General features: G+C 29.4%; 1 protein-coding gene across 1 annotated transcript in view; it reads left to right on the top strand.

The window, feature by feature from the left end:
- Positions 1–27,063, top strand: part of zranb3 (zinc finger, RAN-binding domain containing 3) — a 93,723-nt gene that overhangs the window by 22,852 nt on the left and 43,808 nt on the right. Inside the window, exons 3-7 of the mRNA XM_073843610.1 lie at positions 3,408–3,426; positions 3,508–3,686; positions 9,459–9,690; positions 18,498–18,583; positions 22,286–22,457. Coding sequence (XP_073699711.1) covers positions 3,408–3,426; positions 3,508–3,686; positions 9,459–9,690; positions 18,498–18,583; positions 22,286–22,457 — 688 coding nt within the window. The remainder of the gene's footprint in view (positions 1–3,407; positions 3,427–3,507; positions 3,687–9,458; positions 9,691–18,497; positions 18,584–22,285; positions 22,458–27,063) is intronic.

A 27,063-nucleotide genomic window follows, 5' to 3' on the forward strand; every position in this document is an offset into this window, starting at 1 on the left:
GACTCCCCAGTCTGCTCAGATCAGTCATTAAAACTAAACTTTTAGTATTTCTTTTAGTACTTTGTGTTGTCTTATATGAACAATATAATATTACAATTTAAGCAAATACAATTTAAATATTTTTCTTTTTGTATTAAACATTTTAAACTAAAATGTTTAGACATTTTGAAATGGAAAATACAAATATTTAAAATGTACGTTACTTTTTATTTGTGTATTGTTTTTTTTATCATTTCTTTTTTTAATGTTTATTATTTAATTTTACTATAAAATATTTTAATAGTTTAATGTGATTTTTTTTTTTTTTTTTCATTTTTAATTTTATAATTTAATATTTTTTTAAATGGTTTCGGATATTTACTCAATTTGAAAATATGATTGTAATAAATATTTAAACTTTTTATTTAATTTTATAATTTATTGTTTAATTTTAATAAATAAAATATTTAAGTCATTTAATATTTTGATATATTGTAATGTCATTTTTAATTTCATAATTTAATATTTACTTAAACTTTTCAAATATTTACTTTCAAAAATTGATAATGTTTATAATAAATATTTTAACCATTTATTTCATTTAATAATTTTTTATATTTTAAACAGTTTAGCAGAAATGCAAAAAAAGTATTTCTTTATATATTTTTCTATAATTTCCTTTTTATATTTATTATTTAATTTTAAAAAAATAAAATATTTAAATAATATAATATTTTGATCTATTTTAATGTCACTTTTAATTTCATAATTTAATATTTTCTTAAAATGTTAAAATATTTGCATTCAAAATTTTAAAATGTGTTAATAATAAATATTTGAACCATTTATTTCATTTCATAATTTAATATTTTAAATATTAAGTACTAAGTATTAAGTATTTATAATTTAAACAATTTACCAGAAATGCAAAAAAAATATGTATTTTTCTATCATTTCCTTTTTATATTTATTATTTAATTTTAACAAATAAAATATTTAAATAGTTTAATATTTTGATATATTTACATTCAAAATTTGAGAATATAATGATTTAATAAATATTTTAACCTTTCTGTGTTTAATTTAATAATTTAATATTTTAAACATGAAATTTTTTGTAATATTTTAAACATTTTTAAATAGATAAAATAAAAATATTTCAAATATATCAAAATATTTTTAGTGTTTTACGTATATATGCATTTCCTGTTATGTCCTTTTTAAATAGTTAATTTTAATAAATAAAATATTTTAATAGTTTAATGTGGTTTCTTTAAATGTAATTTTTAATTTCATAATTTAATATTTTTTAATGGTCAAAATTTGAAAATATGATTGCAATAAATATTTTAACCATTTATTTCATTTCATAATTTTATATTTTAAATATTAACTTTTTTATATTTTAAACAATTTAACAGAAAATACAAAAAATTAAATGCATTTCTTTATATATTTATTATATATACATTAAAAAAATATTGAAAATATAATATAATGATTTAATAAATATCTTAACCTTTTAGTGTTTAATAATTTAATATTTTAAACATGAATATTTTAAACATTTTACAATAGAAAATACAAATATTCCAAATGTATATTTAATTTTACTTACGTATTTCCTATTCTTTCCTTTTTTAAATGTTTATTAAATTTTAATAAATAAAATATTTAAATAGTTTAATATTTTAATGTCATTTTTATTTCTTAATGTAATATTTACTTAACCTTTTAGTGTTTAATTTCATCAATTTATATTAATTGAAAATTAATATTTTCAACATTAACATTTTTTAATATCTTAAACATTTTAAAATAAAGAAAACAACAAATATTTAAAATGTGTTTATATATATATATATATATATATATATATATATATATATATATATATATATATATATATATATAATTTTTTTTTTTTTTTTTTTTTTTTTTTTCTGTTATTTCCTTTTTTCATATTCCTAGATTTAATTTTAATGAATAAAATATTTAAATAGTTTAATATTTTGATATATTTTAATGTCATATTTAATTTCATAATTTAAAATTTTACCTATTATACTACATTTATACAATATTTACTATACTATATTTACATTAAAAATGTGAAAATATAGTGATTTTAATAATTATTTCAACAATTTATTATTTAATTTCATAATTGAATATTGTAAGTGTTAACATTTTACATATTTTAAAGATAGAAAATACTAATATTTAAAGTTTTTTATTTTATTAGTTTTTTCTATTAGTTCTTTTTTAATATTTTTTAATTTTTTTATATATTTAAATAGTTTAACATTTTGATATATTTGTAATATAATATTTAATTTCAGTATTTATTATTTACTTTAAAATGTTTTTGTATATATTTAATTTCAAAATTTTAAAATACAATGATATAATGATTTTAGTAAATATTTTAACCTTTTAGTATTTTTTTTATATTTGCATTAAAAATATTTGTAAATATAATAATATAACAATTGTAATCAATTTAAACCATTTTCTTAAATATTATTTTGTAATAATATTCCTATTATTATTATTATTGTTAATACAATTTTTTAATTTATATTTGGTTTATATTACACTTATACTTTTTTTATATTTTTACTATTTTTAGATTTTTACTTTTTGTTACGTATACTAATATTTAAGATTTTAAGATGTTAAATGTGTAATATTTTAATATTTCATCATTTAATTAATGTATTTACTGTATTAAATATAATTAAAATACTTGAAATAAAGTCAATGTTTGATTAAGGTTAACCAATTCCCTATTGTTATTAGCCAATTAAAATGGTCAAATATCAGGCGACTCATGAAGTACAATAACAAAAACAGCTTGTTTTAATTCCGTGATAATTTTTGTGCTTGACAGTTATTCTAAGTGGGCGTCTGGGAGAAGCGAGGAATTAAAAATTAAAAAGTACAATATGGATCTTCGTAACGTCACGTAGCCGCATTGATTAGGACTCAAGTGGCCCATATCTTCAACGACAACATGCTGAGCTCAGGATGCTGGGTAAATTTCATTTAGGAGAGCAGCTTGATTGATTCAAGGCCTTATATTAGTTGGTTATTGGGGTCTTAAATGAATGGGCGTTTTAAATAAAGCCCTGTACGCCGCAGTGGGGCTGCTCCGGGATTGAGTTTTACCATGCCGTCGACTGCCAGTGCCAAATTAGTCGTGGAGTTCAGGTGTGCGGGAAATTATATTGAGCAATGTGCACTGGCTAGGAAGCTCAGCTTTCACAATATTGCCTGGATCAATACACGCCTCTCCGGACATGGCTTTAGGGAAGAAATTAAAAACGTGATGCGGAGGGTGATTATTTAGAGACAAGTGATTTTAGTGTTTGGGTCGGTCGTTGTAAGTTCAATGCGCTTCATTCGTTTTCATTTCTGTTTTGCAGGTGCATGATTGGAGATGAGGTAAGAGCATTTTGCTTTTTTTGAATCTAATCGATTTGGTTTTTACAGAGTATACTAATCACTAAGTGTTTGTGTTGTCAGATGGGTTTGGGGAAGACGATCCAGGCCATTTCGGTGGCGTATGTGTTCAAACAGGAATGGCCTCTGCTGATTGTGGTGCCTTCGTCTCTCAAATACCCCTGGATCGAGGAGCTGGAGAAGTGGATTCCCGAACTCGACCCCAGAGACATCAACTTGGTGGAAAGCAAGACCGATACAATGTACGACAAATTTAAGTTCAATAGAGCACATCGCTTGGGTTCAGGAAGGGAAAAATCGCATTGATTTTCTGCATAGAGAAATGGATTGTTAGTGGTAACGTCTTAAGTGATGATATTCACACCTAAATTATATATAGAGATAAAAAAAAAAGTCATAAATAATATTAGTATTAGTAAAAATACTAGTTTTAATTATTATTAAATGTGCAAATATTTACATTCTTTAAAAAAAAAATTACAAATAATATTATAAAACATGTTTTCCTTATATTTTTGTTATTATACATTATTATATAATGTTTAATATTTTTATACAATTTTTTTCACAAATTACATCTAAAATGTTAATATTACAATTTATATTTTTCCATATATTTTTTAGGTATTATAGTTATTATTATTGCATGTGTGATTTTATATATTAAAATCATTATATATATATATATATATATATATATATATATATATACTGTAATTATTATTATTATTATTATTGTTGTTGTTATTATGTGTAAATATATATAGTTTTTATTTGAAATATTATAAAACGTTTTATTTATATTTTTATGATACTATTATATATTGTATAATATTTTTTGTATATATTTAAAAAAAATACTTATAAAAATATAAGTTAAACATGTTTTATAACAATATAATAATTAAATGTAAAATGTTTATTATATTAAATCTATTTTTTTGTATTTTTTTTTTTTACATTTTTTTATTTTACTGTACTTATTATATTATTATTATTGTTGTTGTTGTGTATATATTTTATTTATATTTTTATATTATTATATATTGTATAATATTTAAAAAAAATACTTAAATATTATAAAACATTACACACATTTACACACAAATACATATATATAGTTTATTCTAAATATAATTATAAAACATGTTTTAGGTATATTTTTATGTTATAATAATTAAATGTAAAATGTTTGTATATTAAATCTATTATTTTTTATATATTTGTACAAATATTTTTATTTTACTGTATGTATTTATTATTATTATTATTATTATTATTATTATTATGTGTATATCGTTTTTATTAGAAATATTTTTATAAAACATGTTTTATTTATATTTTTATGATATTAAATATTGTATAATATTTCTATAGAATATTTTTGTATACATTTAAAAACTTATAAATATTATAAAACGTTTTAACACACACATATATACATATAGTTTTTATTATAAATATAAAACGTTTTTGTATATTTTTATATTATAATAATTGAATGTAAAAATTTTATAATATATTAAATCTATTTTTTATATTTTTTACATACATTATTTTTATTTTACTGTATTTATTATTATTGTTGTGTATATTGTTTTATTAGAAATTAGTATAAAACTTGTTTTATTTATATTTATGATATATATTGTATAATATTTTTATAGAATATTTTTGTATATATGTGACCCTGGACCACAAAACCAGTCATAAGGTTTAATTTGACAAAACTGAGATGTATACATCATATGAAAGCTCAATAAATAAGCTTTCTATTGATGTATGGTTTGTTAGGATAGGACAATATTTGGCCAAGATACATCTATTTGAAAATCTGAAATCTAAGGGTGCAAAAAAATCAAAATATTGAGAGAATCACCTTTAAAGTTGTCCAAATTAAGTTCTTAACAATGCATATTACTAATCAAAAATTACATTTTGATATATTTATAGTATGAATTTTACAAAAAATCTTCATGGAACATGGTCTTTACTTAATTTCCTAATGATTTTTGGCATAAAAGAAAAATCAATAATTTTGACCCATACAATGTATTTTTGGCTATTGCTACAAATATACCCCAGCGACTTAAGACTGGTTTTGTGGTCCAGGGTCACATATTTTAAAGAAAAATTATAAATATAAAACAGATTTTACATATATTTCTATATTATGTAATGTTTATTTATTGAATTTCTTAATATATTTTTTAATCAAATGTAAAATATTTATGTTACATCTATTATTTCTGAGATAAATTATTTTACATATATTTTATTATTTTTATTTATTATATTATTGTAATGTGTATATATTGTTTTTATTAGAAATATTATTATGAAACATTTTTTATTAATATTTTTATAAATTATTATGTAGTGTATAATATTTTTATTTAAATAAATTCAATTAAACGATTTTAAATTTCATTACTTTTCATATTTTATATATATTTTAGTTTCTATTAGTTTATTATAAATAATTATTTTATTTTTTAAATATTTAAATATTTTATATAATTATTATACTATATACTGTATTTTATTATTACTTGGGTTATATATTTGTTTATTCAAAAGAAGTAACTCACAATATTTGCATACTGGTTTCATATATATATATATATATATATATATATATATATATATATATATATATATATATATATATATGTATGTGTGTATGTGTGTGTGTTTGTGTGTATAAAACATTTTTCATGTAAAATATTAATATTATATTAAATTCCAGTACACACTTGCATTGCAGGGACATTTCTGAAAGAGCGAACCATCTGGAAAACATTGCATGCTATATGAAGCGTCATGTTTATGTCCAAACATCCACTAAACATCCTAAAAACAGCAGATTACCATGCAATCTAAATATTACACGTCACATAAACATCTGAATGCTGTCGGAGCAGAGAAAGTTTAATGACGTGTAAATTGTAGCTACATTTTGACACACACCGAATGAGCATCTTGGTAATCGATCGTTTAAGTTTGTTTTGCAGTCCCTGGAAAAAAAATAAGGGGGGGGGGGGGCATCGGTTCGTAATTCATTGGGATCCATTGGACCGTACTAGAGGACGTCTGCACTGGTGGCCGAGAGATTTTTTGCTCAAAATGAAAGATTGATTCTTTCAGACTGTGTGTGAGTTTAATCATAGTGGCAAAATTGATTCATGAAATTTATGACTGAGTATGACTTTGCAGAAGCCTCCGGAAAAGTTAGGAAGAAATCTCTTGATTTATGAATTTTTTTTTTCTCTCCTTTGTGTCACACTTTTATGAGTAGCTTTAGAAAGTTATGAAAACCATTCTTGCAGATTTCCAGCCTGTAGAAATACAAAACGGGAGTAAAATCTCCTGTTCAGTGACTACAAAATTATACCACAATACAACGGCAGACGTGTGAAATCAAATCACCTCCCCAGAGAGATATTAAACAAATCCTAAATTAGCTCACCTTTTACGGCTACGAATCTCACACAAAGAATACTTTAGCTCTATCTTAGGACTCGGAGAGAGCTTACGAGGAGCTGCCCTTCCACAGAGGATGCTGGGATTGATTGTACAGCCCATGCAGTCAGAGGGTCATGTTGTCTTTTTGCCTGTTATTGATGCTTCTAAAAAGAGGCTCACAAATTGCTCTGTTTACCCTGAGAATTCTGGCCCGGGGTTGAGTCGACCTGTAAAGTCGTTACCATGGCAACATCTCCCTCCGAGCTTGATGAAGGCCTGTCAGCATGGTGAATGATATTTTAACTCTAATGGCTCATAGTGCAAAGCAGGAACAAACATCATTTCCTCTCAGTGTACGGCTGCTGTCTTTACACAGTCTGTATCGGGAGACTATGAGGCGAAAAAACATAAAATGCTTTTACAACCTTGTTGTTGTAAACATATCTTAGTGTACACAGTTTCGGTTCTACGTCGTGATTCAAACTTGGTTTTTTTTCTTTAGACAAAATGTAACGTTATATGCGAAGCGCAACTAACTACATAATTGTTTATAGTAATTTTCAACGTTTGTTGTTGACGTCAAAGCCTGGGCTCGTCATTTCAATGGGATTTTGATGAATTTTGAACTGTTCTGAAGAAAGCTAATTGTTTGCAAATGACAAATCACAAAACGGTAAAACGCTGACCTTGTGCCTCCACTGAAAACAATAATAATATAAACTGTTAAAAAAAACAAATATATCTGTGTTATGTCTACAGTATGTCACAAAAGTGAGTACACCCCTAACATTTCAGTAACCATTTTAGTATATCTTCTTAAGGGACAATACTTTAGAAATTAAACTTGGATATATTGTAGAGTAGTCAATGTGCAGCTTGTATAGCAGTATAGATTTACTATCCTCTGAAAATAACTCAATGTACAGCCAAAATAGCTGGCAACAAAAGTGAGTACACCCTAAGTGAACTTGTCCAAAGTGTCAATATTTTGTGTTAGCACCACTGTTATCTGGCCGTAATCATCCTGGGCGTGGAATTGACCAGAGCTGCACAGGTTGTTACTGGGATCCTCTTCCACTCCTATATAATGACATCACGCCGCTAGACACATGGTGCTTCTCCAGCTTATGCTTGAGGATGCCCCACAGGTGCTTAATAGGGTTCAGGTCTGTAGACATACTTGGCCACCCCATCACCTTCAACTTCAGCTTCCTCAGCAAGGCAGTTGTCATCTTGGTGGTGAGTTTGGGATCGTTATCATGTTGGAAACCTGCAGTTCGGCCTAGTTTCTGGAAGGAAGGGATCATGTTCTGCTTCAGAATGTACAGTACATAATGAAATCCATGTTTCCCTCAATGAACTGCAGCTCCCCAGTACCAGCAGCATTCATGCAGCCCCAGACCATGATGCTACCACCACTATGCTTGACTGTAGGCAAGACCACCACACATGCTGGACACCATCTGAGCCAAAGTTTATCTTAGTCTCATCAGACCACTGGACATGGTTCCAGTAATTCATGCTCTTGGTTGTCTTCAGCAAACTGTTTGCAGGCTTTCTTGTGAGCCAGCTTCAGATAAGGCTTCCTTATGAGATAACGCCTATGCAAACCGACTTGTTGCAGTGTACGGCGTATGGTCTGAGCTCTGACCAGCTGACCTTCTTCATCTGCAACCTTCAAAGCAATGCTGGCAGCACTCATGCATCTGTTTTTTGAAGCCAGGTTCAGCACCTGACGCACACAACGAGTGCTCAACTTTGTTGATCAACCCTTGCAAGGCCTGTTCTGAATGGAACCCATCTTGAAGTAACCTCTGTATGACCCTGGCCACTGTAGTGTAACTCGGTTTCAGGGTGTTACTGAACCTGTAATAGCCTTGGCCATCTTTGTGGAGAGCAACAATTCTAATTCTCAAATCCTCAGAGAGTTCTTTGCCATGAGATGCCATGTTGAACATCCAGTGGTCAGTATGAGAGAATTGTACTTAAAGCATCAAATTTTAACTGCTCTAATACAAGGTACACAAGTTTGTATGGTTTTGTCAAGCAGACAAAAACATAAACATGATGAATAGGACATGTGGCTTTTCATGGTTAGACAACATACTGCTGTTATCACTTTGGGTGTACTCACTTTTGTTGCCAGATATTTTGACAATAATGGCTGTATGTCGAGTTATTTTCAGAGGACAGTAAATCGATACTGCTATACAAGCTGCACATTGACTACTCTAAAATATATCGACGTTTCATTTCTACAGTGTTGTCCCTTGAGAAGATACACTAAAATGGTTGCTGAAATGTGAAGGGTGTACTCACTTTTGTGACATACTGTACATTGGAAGACAATACAGAGAGGGATTTGATTTAATCTGTCTGAATTTGATTGGATTGAGAACATGAACTGTTAACTGTAATATTGTTGGTTAAAACTGTATTTTTCACTGGTTACATCAGCAGAGATGTTTTTGTGGTGGACAGTGGCAATTTATTATTATTTTTTTTTAGCATTATGACTTGTTTTAAGTTGTTTTGTTGTTGTTTTACAGGAGTATCGGCACTAGCAAAGTGACTATTCTGGGATACGGGCTGCTCACGACGGACGCTCGCCCCCTTTTGGAAGCCCTGAACAAGCAACGATTCGGCGTCATCCTGGTGGATGAATCCCACTACCTGAAATCTCGCAACGCAGCTCGTAGTAAAATATTGGTGCCAGTCATTCAGAACGCCAAGCGTGCCATCCTTCTAACTGGCACCCCGGCGCTGGGCAGACCAGAGGAGGTACGGTTTCCTCCAAATCTGTTTGTCATTTGCTTTGATTTATTAAGCCATTTGGTAATATGCAGCATGGTTTTGTTTGAGCTAAACCAGGAGGAGATCTTGTCATTAGCTGACATATTTCCCATCCTCCAGTCATCGCTCATGTCACCCCAAATTGCGAGTATGATAATATCATAAACTAAAAGTTTTGATAAGTTTGCCCCCGTGTATTACCACTAGGTTATTAAAATCATCTATTCTACTATTGTACTCACTCTAAAATTATCCGATTACTACGCAAAGTTCTCATTCCTGCGCGGCACATTCGTTTGCGTTAGGAATAAACATTTATAGTCACTCTTGTTTCTTTTCTAAAGCGACAGCTTGAAATTTGTCACGCAGTTACTATCTCACTGGTCTAATGATCCGCTCGCAGCAAAATTAAATCAATCAATCAAACGAGATCATTTTCAATGTTTATCTTTTTATACAACGCAGACACCAGTCAGATATTTTATCCCTTTTAATGGGGTTTTGTCCACCTTGATCTGTTTGCCCCGATATTACGCTGGCGTGGGTGTTGATTTAACCCAGTGACCTCTGTTGAGGCGGACTATCAATGCCAAGGGGTGACATGAGTGAAAATGAGGGGATTTTAAGTGATTTAAGAGCTATGGCTCTGAATGAGAAGGAAAGAAGAGAGTGCTCTCTTTCACAGGTCTCAAAAGCACAGCGCTCATCTCTGCTGTTATTACTCTGTCCAGAGGTGTGCCAGTAATATTTGTAGTTTCCACAAACACCCTTGTCCTCAAACTGTCTCGCTCTGTTCCTGTCTCTCTCTCCATTTTTTGCCCAGTCCTCTTCTTTTTTTTTTTTTTGCTTTAATGTCACAATCTGCTATGCCACTTTTAGAAATGCAAGAATTTAATCAGGATGGATGCTTTATTAATTGAAAGGATAATTCTGTTATTATTTACTCACCCTCATGTTGTTCCAAACCTGTATACATTTCTTTCTTCTGTTGAACATAAAAGAAGGCGTTTTGAAGAATGCAACGAATTATATAGTTACTGGTCCCCATTGACTTCTGTAGTATGGAGAAGAATGCTATGGAAGTCAATGGGGACCATCAACTGTAATTCTTTAAAATATCTGTCAGAAGAAAGATTCAATTTTGGAACATCTTGTTGGTGACTAAATGATGACAAAACTGGGTGAGCTATCTCTTGAATTGAAGCAGTTGAAATTGATGGTACAGCGATATACTCCTGTGTACCTGGGTGTGAATTGTTCAATTATTGAAACATTGAAAATTCATCTTTCTATACATGTCCAGTTACCAAGAAAAACATGGGCAGTGAATTCTGGTAGACTTTAGTCAGGGTGAACGCCATATTTAGTTGGATTTAGGTATACGTAAGTGATTCTTTGTCCATCGTTCGCTGAAAATGTTTTATTTTCTGATTTCTAGTTCAGCTTCTCTGTAAATTGAAAATCTGTTCTTACAAATAATGTGTATTTCTGTGTAAATCATCATCTTAAAACCATTCATACAAGCAGAGCAAATTTCTCTGCAACTCATTCAGAAAAAAACCCCAAACATTCTTATTCTTTTTCTTTGAAAAAATGTTTGCAAAGCCAGAACAAAATTGTGTAAATTGTTTGTAAAACTGTTCTTGCCAGCAGAACAATTTTTTTTGCTATTTTTTCGCAAATCTATTCTTAAGAACAGAACTAATCTTCATGCAAATATTCGTGAAACCATTCTTACGAGCAGAACACATTTGTGCAAATCGTTCACAAAACCATTCTTATGAGCTGAGTGAATTTTCCTGCAAATCAGTCAGAAAACTATTCTTACAAACAGAACACATTTGTCCAAAATGTTTACAAAGCTGTTCTTATGAAAAGAGTGTTTGCAAAACCAAAAAAAAAAAAAAAAAAACTAAAAAAAAAAAAAAAAAAAGTTTACAAAAAATAATAATTTAGGAGCGAATTTCTCGGTAAATGGTTTAAGAAAAAACATTCTTATGAGAATACATTCTTAAAAATAAAGGTGCTTTAAAAGGTTCTTCACAGCGATGCCACAGAAGAGCCATTTTCGGTTCCACAAAGAACCATTCAGTCAAAAGTTCTTTAAAGAAACATCTCTTTCTTACCTCTTTATAATCTGAAGAACCTTCTTTAGCCATTAAGAACCTTTTGTGAAACAAAGTTTCTTCAGATGTTAAAGGTTTTTTATGAAACCATTTAAACTAAAAAAGGTTCTTCTATGGCATCGTGAAGCACCTTTATTTTTAAGAGTGTATTGAATATCTCTGTAAAACATTAAGAACAGAGCTAATCTTCATGCAAATATTCGCAAAACCATTCTTACGAGCAAAACCATTTATGCAAATATTCACAACTATTTTTACAAGAAGAGTGAATTTCTTCACATATCATTTGCAAAATCATTATTAAGAGCAGATTTCTCTGCAAATTATTCGGAACAATCATTCTCATGAGCATAGTGAATTTTCCCGTAAAATACTTCCAAAGCCAGAACAAAATTATGCAAATTGTTCTCAACTTTTCTTACGAGCAAATTTGTGCGTTCACAAAACCATTCTTACGAGAAGAGTGAATTTCTTCACAAATCATTTGCAAAATTATTCTTATGAGCATAGTGAAATTCTCAGAAAAAACATTTGCAAAGCCAGAACAAAATTGAGTATATTGAGAATTTATAGCGAATTGTTCGCAGTTAGTTACAAGAAGAACAGTTTTGTGCAAAATGTTCACAAAACTTATGAGTAGAGTGAATTCTACAAATTGTTTGCAAAACCATTTTCAGGACCAAAGTGAATTTCTCGGCAAGTCGTTCTCAAAAAAATTCTTAAAATTCTTAAACATTCTTAAAAGCATAGCTAATTTTCTGAAAAATATTTGCAAAGCCAAAACAAAATTGTGTAAATTGTGCGTAAAACAGTTTTTACAAGCAGAATGAATTTTATTGCGATTTATTCACAAAGCCATTCTTAAGGACAGAACTAATTATTATGCAAATATTGAGCTGTTGAGCCGATTTTGAAATATCGCTGATTGGTCATAATGTTCACGTGCTCAAAAGATATGACTGTGATTGGCTACAATGATCAGCGTTTCACATTACATTTAAAAATCGGCTCAACAGTGCTCAAATGTGAGTGGGAAATGGACGTTTTTTTTAAATATCAGTACCGAAAGTACCTAATATTTTTTTGAAAAAGCCAAAACAAAATTGTGTAAATTGTTGGTAAAACAGAACAAATTTTATTGTGATTTATTTATTATAGATTATAGAATTATTTATCAAAATTATAGAATTTCTTAGTAAATCATTTGGGGGAAAAAATAAATTCTTATGACCACAACAAATTTTTCTGAAAAACATTAGTAAAGCCAGAACTAATTTGTCTAAATTGTTTGTAAAACTTCTCTTATGAGCAGAATGAATTTTATTGCGATTTGTTCGTAAAAAGATTTGAGAAGAGTGAATTTGTTTGCAGTTTTTAAGGGCAGAGCGATTTTCTCGGCGAATTGTTCAGAATAACCGTTCTTATGAGCAGAAGGAGTAAAAACATTTGCAAAGTCAATAAAACTTTTCTTACAAGCAGAGTGAATTTTGTGATTTGTTTACAAAGCCATTCTTAAGAACAAAACTAATCTTCATGCACATATTCGCAAGATCATTCCTACGAGCAGAATAAAGTTCTCTGCAAATCATTCGGAAAACCATTCTTTGAAGCAAAACATATTTGTGTGAAATATTCACAAAACCATTTTTATGAAGAGAGTGAATTACTTTGCAATTCGTTTGCAAAACCATTTTCAAAAGCAGAGTCAATTTCTTAGTAAATCAATGTAAAAAATATTCTTACCAATAGGACAAATTTGTGCAAAATGTTCATTAAATGGTTCTTGCGAGCAGAGCAAATTTCTCTGTAAATCATTCATAAAAAAAAAAAAAAATCATTCACAAACAAAATATTCACAAACCATTGTTACGAGCAAAACACATTTATGCAAATCGTTCACAAAACCATTCTTATGAGCGGAGCGAATTGCACTGCAAATCATTTGTAAAACCATTTTTACAAACAGAACCATGTCCGAAATGTTTACAAAATCATTCTTACGAAAGAGAGAATTTCTTCGCAAATCATTTGCAAAACCATTTTTACAAACAGAACCATGTCCAAAATGTTTACAAAACCATTCTTACGAGAAGAGAGAATTTCTTCGCAAATCATTTGCAAAACCATTTTTACAAACAGAACCATGTCCAAAATGTTTACAAAACCATTCTTACGAGAAGAGAGAATTTCTTCGCAAATCATTTGCAAAACCATTTTTACAAACAGAACCATGCCCAAAATGTTTACAAAATCATTCTTACGAAAGAGAGAATTTCTTCGCAAATCATTTGCAAAACCATTTTTACAAACAGAACCATGTCCAAAATGTTTACAAAACCATTCTTACGAGAAGAGAGAATTTCTTCGCAAATCATTTGCAAAACCATTTTTACAAACAGAACCATGCCCAAAATGTTTACAAAATCATTCTTACGAAAGAGAGAATTTCTTCGCAAATCATTTGCAAAACCATTTTTACAAACAGAACCATGCCCAAAATGTTTACAAAATCATTCTTACGAAAGAGAGAATTTCTTCGCTAATCATTTGCAAAACCATTTTTACAAACAGAACCATGCCCAAAATGTTTACAAAATCATTCTTACGAGAAGAGTGAATTTCTTCGCTAATCATTTGCAAAACCATTTTTACAAACAGAACCATGCCCAAAATGTTTACAAAATCATTCTTACGAAAGAGAGAATTTCTTCGCAAATCATTTGCAAAACCATTTTTACAAACAGAACCATGCCCAAAATGTTTACAAAACCATTCTTACGAGAAGAGAGAATTTCTTCGCTAATCATTTGCAAAACCATTTTTACAAACAGAACCATGCCCAAAATGTTTACAAAATCATTCTTACGAAAGAGAGAATTTCTTCGCAAATCATTTGCAAAACCATTTTTACAAACAGAACCATGCCCAAAATGTTTACAAAATCATTCTTACGAAAGAGAGAATTTCTTCGCTAATCATTTGCAAAACCATTTTTACAAACAGAACCATGCCCAAAATGTTTACAAAATCATTCTTACGAGAAGAGTGAATTTCTTCGCTAATCATTTGCAAAACCATTTTTACAAACAGAACCATGTCCGAAATGTTTACAAAATCATTCTTACGAGAAGAGTGAATTTCTTCGCTAATCATTTGCAAAACCATTTTTACAAACAGAACCATGCCCAAAATGTTTACAAAATCATTCTTACGAGAAGAGTGAATTTCTTCGCTAATCATTTGCAAAACCATTTTTACAAACAGAACCATGTCCAAAATGTTTACAAAATCATTCTTACTAAAGAGAGAATTTCTTCGCAAATCATTTGCAAAACCATTTTTACAAACAGAACCATGTCCAAAATGTTTACAAAACCATTCTTACGAGAAGAGAGAATTTCTTCGCAAATCATTTGCAAAACCATTTTTACAAACAGAACCATGCCCAAAATGTTTACAAAATCATTCTTACGAAAGAGAGAATTTCTTCGCAAATCATTTGCAAAACCATTTTTACAAACAGAACCATGTCCAAAATGTTTACAAAACCATTCTTACGAGAAGAGAGAATTTCTAAGCAAATCATTTGCAAAACCATTTTTACAAACAGAACCATGTCCAAAATGTTTACAAAACCATTCTTACGAGAAGAGAGAATTTCTTCGCAAATCATTTGCAAAACCATTTTTACAAACAGAACCATGCCCAAAATGTTTACAAAATCATTCTTACGAAAGAGAGAATTTCTTCGCAAATCATTTGCAAAACCATTTTTACAAACAGAACCATGTCCAAAATGTTTACAAAACCATTCTTACGAGAAGAGTGAATTTCTTCGCTAATCATTTGCAAAACCATTTTTACAAACAGAACCATGCCCAAAATGTTTACAAAATCATTCTTACTAAAGAGAGAATTTCTTCGCAAATCATTTGCAAAACCATTTTTACAAACAGAACCATGTCCGAAATGTTTACAAAATCATTCTTACGAGAAGAGTGAATTTCTTCGCTAATCATTTGCAAAACCATTTTTACAAACAGAACCATGCCCAAAATGTTTACAAAATCATTCTTACGAGAAGAGTGAATTTCTTCGCTAATCATTTGCAAAACCATTTTTACAAACAGAACCATGTCCAAAATGTTTACAAAATCATTCTTACTAAAGAGAGAATTTCTTCGCAAATCATTTGCAAAACCATTTTTACAAACAGAACCATGTCCAAAATGTTTACAAAACCATTCTTACGAGAAGAGAGAATTTCTTCGCAAATCATTTGCAAAACCATTTTTACAAACAGAACCATGCCCAAAATGTTTACAAAATCATTCTTACGAAAGAGAGAATTTCTTCGCAAATCATTTGCAAAACCATTTTTACAAACAGAACCATGTCCAAAATGTTTACAAAACCATTCTTACGAGAAGAGAGAATTTCTAAGCAAATCATTTGCAAAACCATTTTTACAAACAGAACCATGTCCAAAATGTTTACAAAACCATTCTTACGAGAAGAGTGAATTTCTTCGCTAATCATTTGCAAAACCATTTTTACAAACAGAGCCATGTCCGAAATGTTTAGAAAACCATTCTTACGAAAGAGAGAATTTCTTCGCAAATTATTTGCAAAACCATTTTAGAGAATGAATTTCTCAGCAAATCTTATGACCAGAACGTATTTCTCTGAAAAACATTAGTAAAGCCAGAACTAATTTGTCTAAATTTGTTTTGTTCGCAAAGCCATTCTTAAGAACGGAGCTAATCTTTGTGCAAATATTCGCAAAACTATTCTTACGAGTAGAATGAATTTCTCTGCAAATCATTCGAAAAACCATTCTTACATTTGTTCAAAAGTTCACAATGAATGAGTGAATTTCTTTGCAAATAGTTTGCTAAGCCATTATTAGGAGCAGAGCAAATATTTTGGCAAATCATTCTGAAATAAATATTCTTATGATCATAGAAAATTTCTCTAAAAATTGTCTTACGATCAGAACTAATTTTATTGCGAATTGTTCGCAAAGCCATTCTTAAGAACAGAACTAATCTTTGTGCAAATATCCTCAAAACCATTCTTACAAGCACACTGTAAAAAGTTTTCACCAGTTTCAACTTAAACTTAAGTTCATCAGCTGCCTTAAAGTTTTAAGTTAAATCAAGTTCAAAGTACAAGTCATTTTAACTCATTTTATTGTTGTGAGTGGAAATGACTTGTAGTTTTAAGTTGATTTAACTTAAAATTTTAAGGCAGCTGCTAAACTTGGAAACTGGGGAAAATTTTTTTTACAGTGCAGAACAAACTTAAGTTGTTTGAACTTGAAATTAATTTGAATTTATGAAAACATTTTGTAAAACTACATATGAACAGAATGAATTTGAATGGATATTGTTTCAAATTGTCTTTGTGCAAATCATAAAAAAAAACAATATGAACGTTAGGAATTCCATATGCATATAATTCACAAAAACAACATTCTTACAAGCAGATCGCATTTGTGCAAAATGTTCGCAACACCATTCATACATAGTGATTTTGTGCAAGATGTTTGTGCAACCATCCTTACAGGCATAGGGAATTTCATAGCAAATGGTACGCAGAACCATTTTTAAGAACAGAACTTGGTGCAAATCACTTACAAGCCATTATAAACATTGCATATTTTCATGGAAATCATTAACAAAACATTACAAGCAAATTGTGCAAATCATTCTCGAAACCATTATGAACAGAATGAATTCAACATACAAATCATTTGTAAAACCTCTCTTATGAGCAGAACAAATCTGTACAAATCACTTGTATAAAAAAAATATATGAACAGACCAAATTTGAGTAAATTGTTCATAAAAACAGTTTTATGTAAAGTGCTGCATGCAGTTCAATATGAATGGTTTTCATGAACGTTAGACATTCTGCTTGTGTTTTATGAATGAAGCCCATTGAACAGACTGCAGTTCCACTCCTCACAGCCTCCGTTTTATTCACATTATATTAAATATTGTGTTTACTCCCAATAGTTTTATAGCAAAACAACCATTCACTGATGGCCATTTAATTGACCAATATATTATGCAGGAAATACTTAAGGCTTCATTTTGAGGGATGTTACGTTCTGTGCACTTTCCTAGTACATTGTGAGAGCTGTTGTTTTCCTTCGTTAAAAGATTCACTGGACAAAAGTTTTACCAAAATGTACGTCATTACACACGCAAAGACCTCTCAAGATGACACTTGTGTGTATATTATGGGAGTCTCGACCTGCGCTGCTCCCCTAATTCCTCTGAAATGTCTTGCTGGACTTCTTATGAAAGACACAAGTGTTTTCTTAATTCATCAAGATAATCGCTGTTAAGTTTACTAACTGAGCATAATGTGCACTGTGAGACTTTCTCTTAGAGAACACGCATTTGCATTTTATGAACTTAATACCTGATTTAATCAGCTTTAATCAGCAGAGTATTCGTTCGCACCAGCTATAAACAGAAATCTGCTGACCGATTTTCAATAAACTCGTGATTGCAAAGGCCCAAGGTCAGGACTATAAAAGTGTCCCTCTTTTTAAAGTTATTTGTTCCCATTGGAAGTTACTAGTGTAAAGTTAGTTGTGTATATGACATTTATGTTGTCACATTGATTGATGTTCTGATCTCTTGCACTCTCTTTCAGCTCTTCATGCAAATCGATGCTTTGTATCCACGGAGGTTTGGAACCTGGAGCGACTACGCCAAAAAATACTGCAACGCACACTACAAGTAAAAACCCTTCTTTTTTTAAATGTAAAATACAGCATTCAAATGGCAATTAATTGAAAACATCAATTGCAAGCAGTTTAGGTACGTACAAAAGTTAAACTCTAAAAATGGCTACATTTATTGTTTGTAAAACCATTCTTACGAGCAAAGCTAATTTTTCAGCAAATTGTTCGCAAATTGTGAAAAATGTTAATAAAACAATTCTTTATGCAAAATGTTCAGAAAACCATTCTTACGAGAACAACAAACTTAGGCGAAATGTTCGTAAAACCTTTTTTACGAGTAGAGCGAATTTAGACGAAATGTTCAGAAAATCATTCTTACGAGAACAACAAACTTAGGCGAAATGTTCGTAAACCTTTTTTACGAGTAGAGCGAATTTAGACGAAATGTTCAGAAAATCATTCTTACGAGAACAACAAACTTAGGCGAAATGTTCGTAAACCTTTTTTACGAGTAGAGCGAATTTAGACGAAATGTTCAGAAAATCATTCTTACGAGAACAACAAACTTAGGCGAAATGTTCGTAAAACCTTTTTTACGAGTAGAGCGAATTTAGACGAAATGTTCAGAAAATCATTCTTACGAGAACAACAAATTTAGGCGAACTGTTCGTAAAACCTTTTTTACGAGTAGAGCGAATTTAGACGAAATGTTCAGAAAACCATTCTTACGAGAACAACAAACTTAGGCGAAATGTTCGCAAAACCTTTTTTACGAGTAGAGCGAATTTAGACGAAATGTTCAGAAAACCATTCTTACGAGAACAACAAACTTAGGCGAAATGTTCGCAAAACCTTTTTTACGAGTAGAGCGAATTTAGACGAAATGTTCAGAAAACCATTCTTACGAGAACAACAAACTTAGGCGAAATGTTCGTAAAACCTTTTTTACGAGTAGAGCGAATTTAGACGAAATGTTCAGAAAACCATTCTTACGAGAACAACAAACTTAGGCGAAATGTTCGCAAAACCTTTTTTACGAGTAGAGCGAATTTAGACGAAATGTTCAGAAAACCATTCTTACGAGAACAACAAACTTAGGCGAAATGTTCGTAAAACCTTTTTTATGAGTAGAGCGAATTTAGACGAAATGTTCAGAAAATCATTCTTACGAGAACAACAAACTTAGGCGAAATGTTCGTAAAACCTTTTTTACGAGTAGAGCGAATTTAGACGAAATGTTCAGAAAATCATTCTTACGAGAACAACAAACTTAGGCGAAATGTTCGTAAAACCTTTTTTACGAGTAGAGCGAATTTAGACGAAATGTTCAGAAAATCATTCTTACGAGAACAACAAATTTAGGCGAACTGTTCGTAAAACCTTTTTTACGAGTAGAGCGAATTTAGACGAAATGTTCAGAAAATCATTCTTACGAGAACAACAAATTTAGGCGAACTGTTCGTAAAACCTTTTTTACGAGTAGAGCGAATTTAGACGAAATGTTCAGAAAACCATTCTTACGAGAACAACAAACTTAGGCGAAATGTTCGCAAAACCTTTTTTACGAGTAGAGCGAATTTAGACGAAATGTTCAGAAAACCATTCTTACGAGAACAACAAACTTAGGCGAAATGTTCGTAAAACCTTTTTTACGAGTAGAGCGAATTTAGACGAAATGTTCAGAAAACCATTCTTACGAGAACAACAAACTTAGGCGAAATGTTCGCAAAACCTTTTTTACGAGTAGAGCGAATTTAGACGAAATGTTCAGAAAACCATTCTTACGAGAACAACAAACTTAGGCGAAATGTTCGTAAAACCTTTTTTACGAGTAGAGCGAATTTAGACGAAATGTTCAGAAAATCATTCTTACGAGAACAACAAACTTAGGCGAAATGTTCGTAAAACCTTTTTTACGAGTAGAGCGAATTTAGACGAAATGTTCAGAAAATCATTCTTACGAGAACAACAAACTTAGGCGAAATGTTCGTAAAACCTTTTTTACGAGTAGAGCGAATTTAGACGAAATGTTCAGAAAATCATTCTTACGAGAACAACAAATTTAGGCGAACTGTTCGTAAAACCTTTTTTACGAGTAGAGCGAATTTAGACGAAATGTTCAGAAAACCATTCTTACGAGAACAACAAACTTAGGCGAAATGTTCGCAAAACCTTTTTTACGAGTAGAGCGAATTTAGACGAAATGTTCAGAAAACCATTCTTACGAGAACAACAAACTTAGGCGAAATGTTCGCAAAACCTTTTTTACGAGTAGAGCGAATTTAGACGAAATGTTCAGAAAACCATTCTTACGAGAACAACAAACTTAGGCGAAATGTTCGTAAAACCTTTTTTACGAGTAGAGCGAATTTAGACGAAATGTTCAGAAAACCATTCTTACGAGAACAACAAACTTAGGCGAAATGTTCGCAAAACCTTTTTTACGAGTAGAGCGAATTTAGACTAAATGTTCAGAAAATCATTCTTACGAGAACAACACATTTAGGCAAAATGTTTGTAAAACCATTCTTACAAGAAGAGCGAATGATGCAAAATGTTCGTAAAACCATTCTTGCAAGAAGAATAAATTTATGCAAAATGTTCAGAAAACCATTCTTACGAGAACAACAAACTTAGGCGAAATGTTCGTAAAACCTTTTTTACGAGTAGAGCGAATTTAGACGAAATGTTCAGAAAACCATTCTTACGAGAACAACAAACTTAGGCAAAATGTTCGTAAAACCTTTTTTACGAGTAGAGCGAATTTAGACGAAATGTTCAGAAAACCATTCTTACGAGAACAACAAACTTAGGCGAAATGTTCGTAAAACCTTTTTTACGAGTAGAGCGAATTTAGACGAAATGTTCAGAAAATCATTCTTACGAAATGAACTAATTTATGCAAATTTTTTGTAAAACCATCCTTACGAGAAAAACTAATGTTCGAAAAACCATTGTTACGAGTAAAGCGGATGTCTTTTCAATTCATCCACAAAACCATTCCTAAGAACAAAATGAATGTTTGTACAAATCATTCATAAATACTAGGTAAAACAGTAACATTTTTATTCTGTTTTTAATAGCATTTTCCATTTTAATTGCATCTTTACCCTGATTTTATCCATGCCTGATATTCACACACAAATATTGGCTGACATAGTAACATTTATATTGAATCTTTTTCATTGATATTTTTCAGTATTTCATGACATTTACTTGTCGGCCACTGCATTCTGGGATTGTTTTCTCTGTTAAATATACATTTTACATTTGTAACAAGTCTATAATCCCTTCGAACGCTGTCTAGGTAGACAGCTGACTAGGGCTTGGTGCAGAGCTAATTTGTTTATGTGTGTGTAGCAGCAGCATTAATGTGAAGCGCAGATATGAGTTGTGTCATGAAGATGAGTGGTGTTCAGAACATCTGAGAGGAGTTTTGTTCCTCTCTTCTTCTTATCAAATCTACAGCAGAGAAACCAAATGACAGCGATTCACACAAGGGTCTCCGAGTACAAATTAATCTACCGAGGAAAAGACTCGAAAGCGCACGCACACAAATTCCCGTCAATCATTGGTATATGCAGCAGTAAATATAAAACATTCATAATTAAATCTCTCACATGCGTGCACACACACATTTTGGATAGAAAAGGTCTCATTACAATGATAATACCTGAGGGTTGTGGTGAAATGAGGTGGATATACTGCAAAAGTGTGTTTTGTGAATGAGTAAAAATGTGTGTGTTTTCTTGGGCAGGTTTTTCGGGGCCAGACGGCAGTGGGACTGTCGCGGCGCGTCTCATTTGGACGAGTTACACCAGCGTCTGAGCGAGATTATGATTCGTAGACTCAAGAATCAGGTGCTGACTCAACTGCCTCCCAAAATACGCCAACGAATCCCCTTCGACCTTCCTAAAGATGCTGCTAAGGTATGCAGTAAACAGCTTCACAGTTCAGAATATAAAAGAATATGCTTACTATGGTCAGTACCATGTTTTTTTTTTTAATGTACCATGCTAATACAGTGTTTTACTTTAGTTTTACTTTATTTATTAGTATTATTTTATTCATTTTATTTATTTTTTTATTTTTGTAGTTCCATGATGTTCTTGGAAGTCAGTGGAAGTCTTATTAATTATAGTAAATTAAATACATAAATAAGTTGATCAGTAATAATTTTAAATATCTAAATCTAAATAAATTATGTTAATAAGTTATGAATTAACTTATACATTATGTTTACTAGTAAAAATACCTCAAATCTAAAAATAGAAGGAAAAACACTTGCATTAAACGAAATAAAAATAAACACAATAATGACTACAAAACCAAATATTTAGAAAGTTTATAATTAGATTTTTTTTATTTTACATTTTACATTTATATATACATTTTACCAGTAAGTTAGTGTAAAATACCATAAAATTGAAAAATAAAAAGTTAAAAACACTTAAATAAAACAAATAAACTATCATTATTAGATGAAAATAAGACTTTTATTTTCTCTAGATTAGATATATTTATTTATTTGAGAATTTTACTGATAAATCAATTACCTTAAAACAAAAATATTGAGAAGGAAAAACATTTCAATAAAATAAAATAAAAAATGATTACATATTTTTATACATACTTCCTTTATTTTAATGCATACATATTTTATTGTTTACATAAAATATTTTATTTTTAGGTATACATCTAAAAATAATTAGAATAAAAACACTTTAAAAATGAAAAAAAAAAAAAAATCATTTTAAATAATTTTATGAATAGTTTTTTTACTAGTAATTACATTAGTAATACCATAAATCTAATAGTTAGAAATGGAAAAACATTTGAATAAAACAAAAAAGAAAAACAATAATTACATTAAAAATTTTTATAATTCATCATTTCAGTTTATTTTTATATTCTGAATTGTTTCTACTAGTTAATTAATTTTACTAGTATTTTTTTTTAGTAAAATAAAATAAATACATTTTTATACATCATTTCTTAATTAAAATAAATAATTAGTAAGGAAAACATTTAAATGAAACAGACTAAAAATTAATGATTGCATAACCTTTTTTAAGATTTGTGAATTATACAATACAGTATGTGTGCATTAATTTTACTAGTAATTAAATTAATACATTGATCTAAAAATAAGAAAAACTTCCATAAAAAGAACATAATCAATTATGTATTTTTTTTATATATTTTTTATAATTTGAATAGATTTTTTTTGTCAGAGTAATTAAATACATTAATCTAAAAATAATAAATTAAACTTGCATAAAAGAAAAAAAAACTATATTATTTGATTGCATTAATTTTACTAGTAAAACTATAAAAAAAATATTTTTATACATAATTTCTTAATTTTTATGTATACATCTAAATTTTTTTTGAATAAAAACACTTAAAGCTAAACTAAAAAGCAGCAAATATTTGACAAATTATTTTATGAATTTATTTTTTTCCAGAGGTATACATTAGTCTCACTAGTAAATAAATTAATAACATAAATCTAAAAATAGTTAGAATGGGGGGAAAAAAAAAACATTTAAATAAAACAAAAAAGAAAAATAATAATTGCACGAAAACATTTTTTTTTTTATTTCTGTATCATTTGTATTCAGAATTGATTTTTTTTTTTTCAAAAGTATACAATTTTACTAGTTGTATAAATTAATGAATTAATAAATAAATAACATTTAAATTAAACATACTAAAAATTAATGATTACATAACCTTTCTATCATTTTTTTCATTATACAATATGTATGCTAGTAATTAAATACATGATTCTAAAAATAAAAAAATAAACTTAAAAGAAAAGAAAAAAAATTATATTAATTTATTACATTCATTTCACTAGTAAAACTTAATACAAAAGATTTTTTATACATAATTATTTAATTATACAATATGTATGCATTAATTTGACTAGTAACTAAATTAATACATGATTCTAAAAATAAAAAAATCTATAACAATTTATTACATTGTTTTCACTTGTAAAACTAAATACAAAAGATTACATATTTTTATGCATAAATGTATTTATGTTTATATTTTTTTTTTTCAGAATTTCTGTATAATTTGTATTCTGAATATTTTTTTCCCCCAAAAGTATACAATAATTTTACTAGTAATTAAATAATTAGTAAGGAAAAACAATGAAATGGACTAAAAAATAATGATTACATAACCTTTTTGTATCATTGTTGCATTATACAATATGCGTGCATTAATTTTGCTAGTAATTAAATTATTACATGGTTCTAAAAATAAGAAAGTAAACTTACTAAAATAAAATATATTAATTTATTACATTAATTTCACTAGTAAAACAAAATACAAAAGATTACATATTTTTAAACAAAGTCTTTTTTTATGGTTTTTTTTTTTTTTTTTAGAATTTCTGTATAATTTGTATTCTGAATTTTTTTTTTTCTAAAAATAAATTTTACTAGTAATTAAATGAAATAATTTGTAAGGAAAAACATTTAAATGAAACAGACAAAAATGATGATTACATAACCTTTTTAAAAAAATAATTTTAATCATTTTCAATATGCGTGCATTCATTTTACTAGTAATTAAATGAATACATTGATCTAAAAATAAGAAGAACTTGCATAAAAGAAAAAAAATCTATAATTTGTATTGTTCTAATGTATAAATATAATTATTCTTACATAAACTGTTTTATTTTTTACGTATGCATCTAAATTTTTTAATTTTTTTTCCAAAAATATACAATTCTACTAGTTTATATGAATTAATTAATAATTACCTTTTTAATCATTTTTTATTATACAGTATGTATGCATTAATTTAACTAGTAATTAAAATACATAATTCTAAAAATAAGAAACAAAACTTTAAATAAAATAAAATCTATATTAATCTATATTATTACATTAATTTCACTAGTAAAACTAAATACAAAAGATTAAATATGTTTATACATATTTTTTTTTTCTTTAGAATTTCTGTATAATTAGTAATCTGAAATGTTTTCCCCCCAAAAATATACAATAATTTTACTAGTAATTAAATTAAATAATTAGTAAGGAAAAACATTTAAATGAAAAAATAAATAATGATTACCACTAAAAAGCAGCAAATATTTTTAAATAATTAATAAAAAAAAATTCTAACTAATTTAACCAGTAATTAAATTAATAATACCTTCAAGCAAAATACTTAGAAAGAAAAAACATTTTAAAAAAGAAAGAAAAAAACAGTAATGGTTACATAAAAAAACAAAAAAAACAATTAGCAGTTTATGTTATAAATGGCATCAAAATCATCCTCTCCAAGTATCTATATTTTCTCTCTTTCTCTCTCTCTCTCTCTCTCTCTCCTCTCTTTCCACTTTTTTCCCATCACTTGCTCTGAACGAACAGAACAAAAGCAGTTAAATATAGTGATTTACCCCAGTACGGCCGCCCTGTGCCTGTTGCTAGGCAATAGTATCCGATTAACACAAATTATCATTTCATCTCACTTGTCTCTGATCACTCTCTTTTATTCCCACATCTTTTTTCCCCTTCTTTGGCAGCCGAGCGAGCTGCCAGCGTGTTATTCAGAGAGGAATGGACGTTAGTAATCATCACGTTCTGTTCCAAGCCGTCGCGTTTAGCGAGGCTCGGCTTATAATTGCTGCATCGTCTTAAAAAAAATAAAAAATAATGTCAGAGGTGCTTGTTCCTCCCGTTATTTCATTTTCACGTGAACTTTCTGTGGACCAGGGCGCCGATGTGTGAGAATCCTTCAGTCTGGCTGAACATTTTTTTTTTCTCCCCCTCATGATTATTTCGTCTGTCTGTCTCTCCGGCTGTCTCTCTCTCCGAGTAATGAGTGTGTGTGGGCAGGAGTGCTTGTACAGCAAGTTTGGAGTGTGTGTGTCAGATTTCAGAAACACAAAGAGCAGCTCACCTGCTGTAGGACCTCATAAATCATCTGCTGTCAGCACACACACTCACACACACATACGCTCTCTATCTAACTAGTTTACACACGGCGGTCCAGGGGACAGATGTTCTTTCACTGTAACCCAAATCTCTCCAGAACACGTTTAAAATTAACGAGCTGTGTTTTAACGACCGGTTGGGCAGAGCAAATAACACGCCCCGCGACTCTAGATGACCCTCGCTGGCCAATTTCTAAGTTTATATTTATAAGCACGCTAGACCTTTGGCAAAGCAAGCATGAGGTTATTTACAAGCTGACATTTGTTTCTGGTTATTTTGGTTGGGAAGGGAGTTGTACTGCGTGTTGGAGTTTGGTTGGTTTTCGTTTCGCCTAGATGTGAAGCGAACGGAATTAACTACAGTTAACTAAAGTTACAGTGGAAGTCGTTTGTATGAAAAATGTGTGTATTTATTTGAACTTTTCATACAATACAACGCAAAGTACTGCACAGGTCAGAATATACTGCAAAATTAGAGAAAAAAAAAGCACAATCCACTCGTCTGTGTGTCCATTTATCTATCCACCCATTTGTCCATCTATAAATTATCTATCTGTCTATCTATCTAT

This window comes from Garra rufa, chromosome 7 (genome assembly GCF_049309525.1).
Source record: "Garra rufa chromosome 7, GarRuf1.0, whole genome shotgun sequence".
Lineage (NCBI taxonomy): Eukaryota > Metazoa > Chordata > Actinopteri > Cypriniformes > Cyprinidae > Garra > Garra rufa.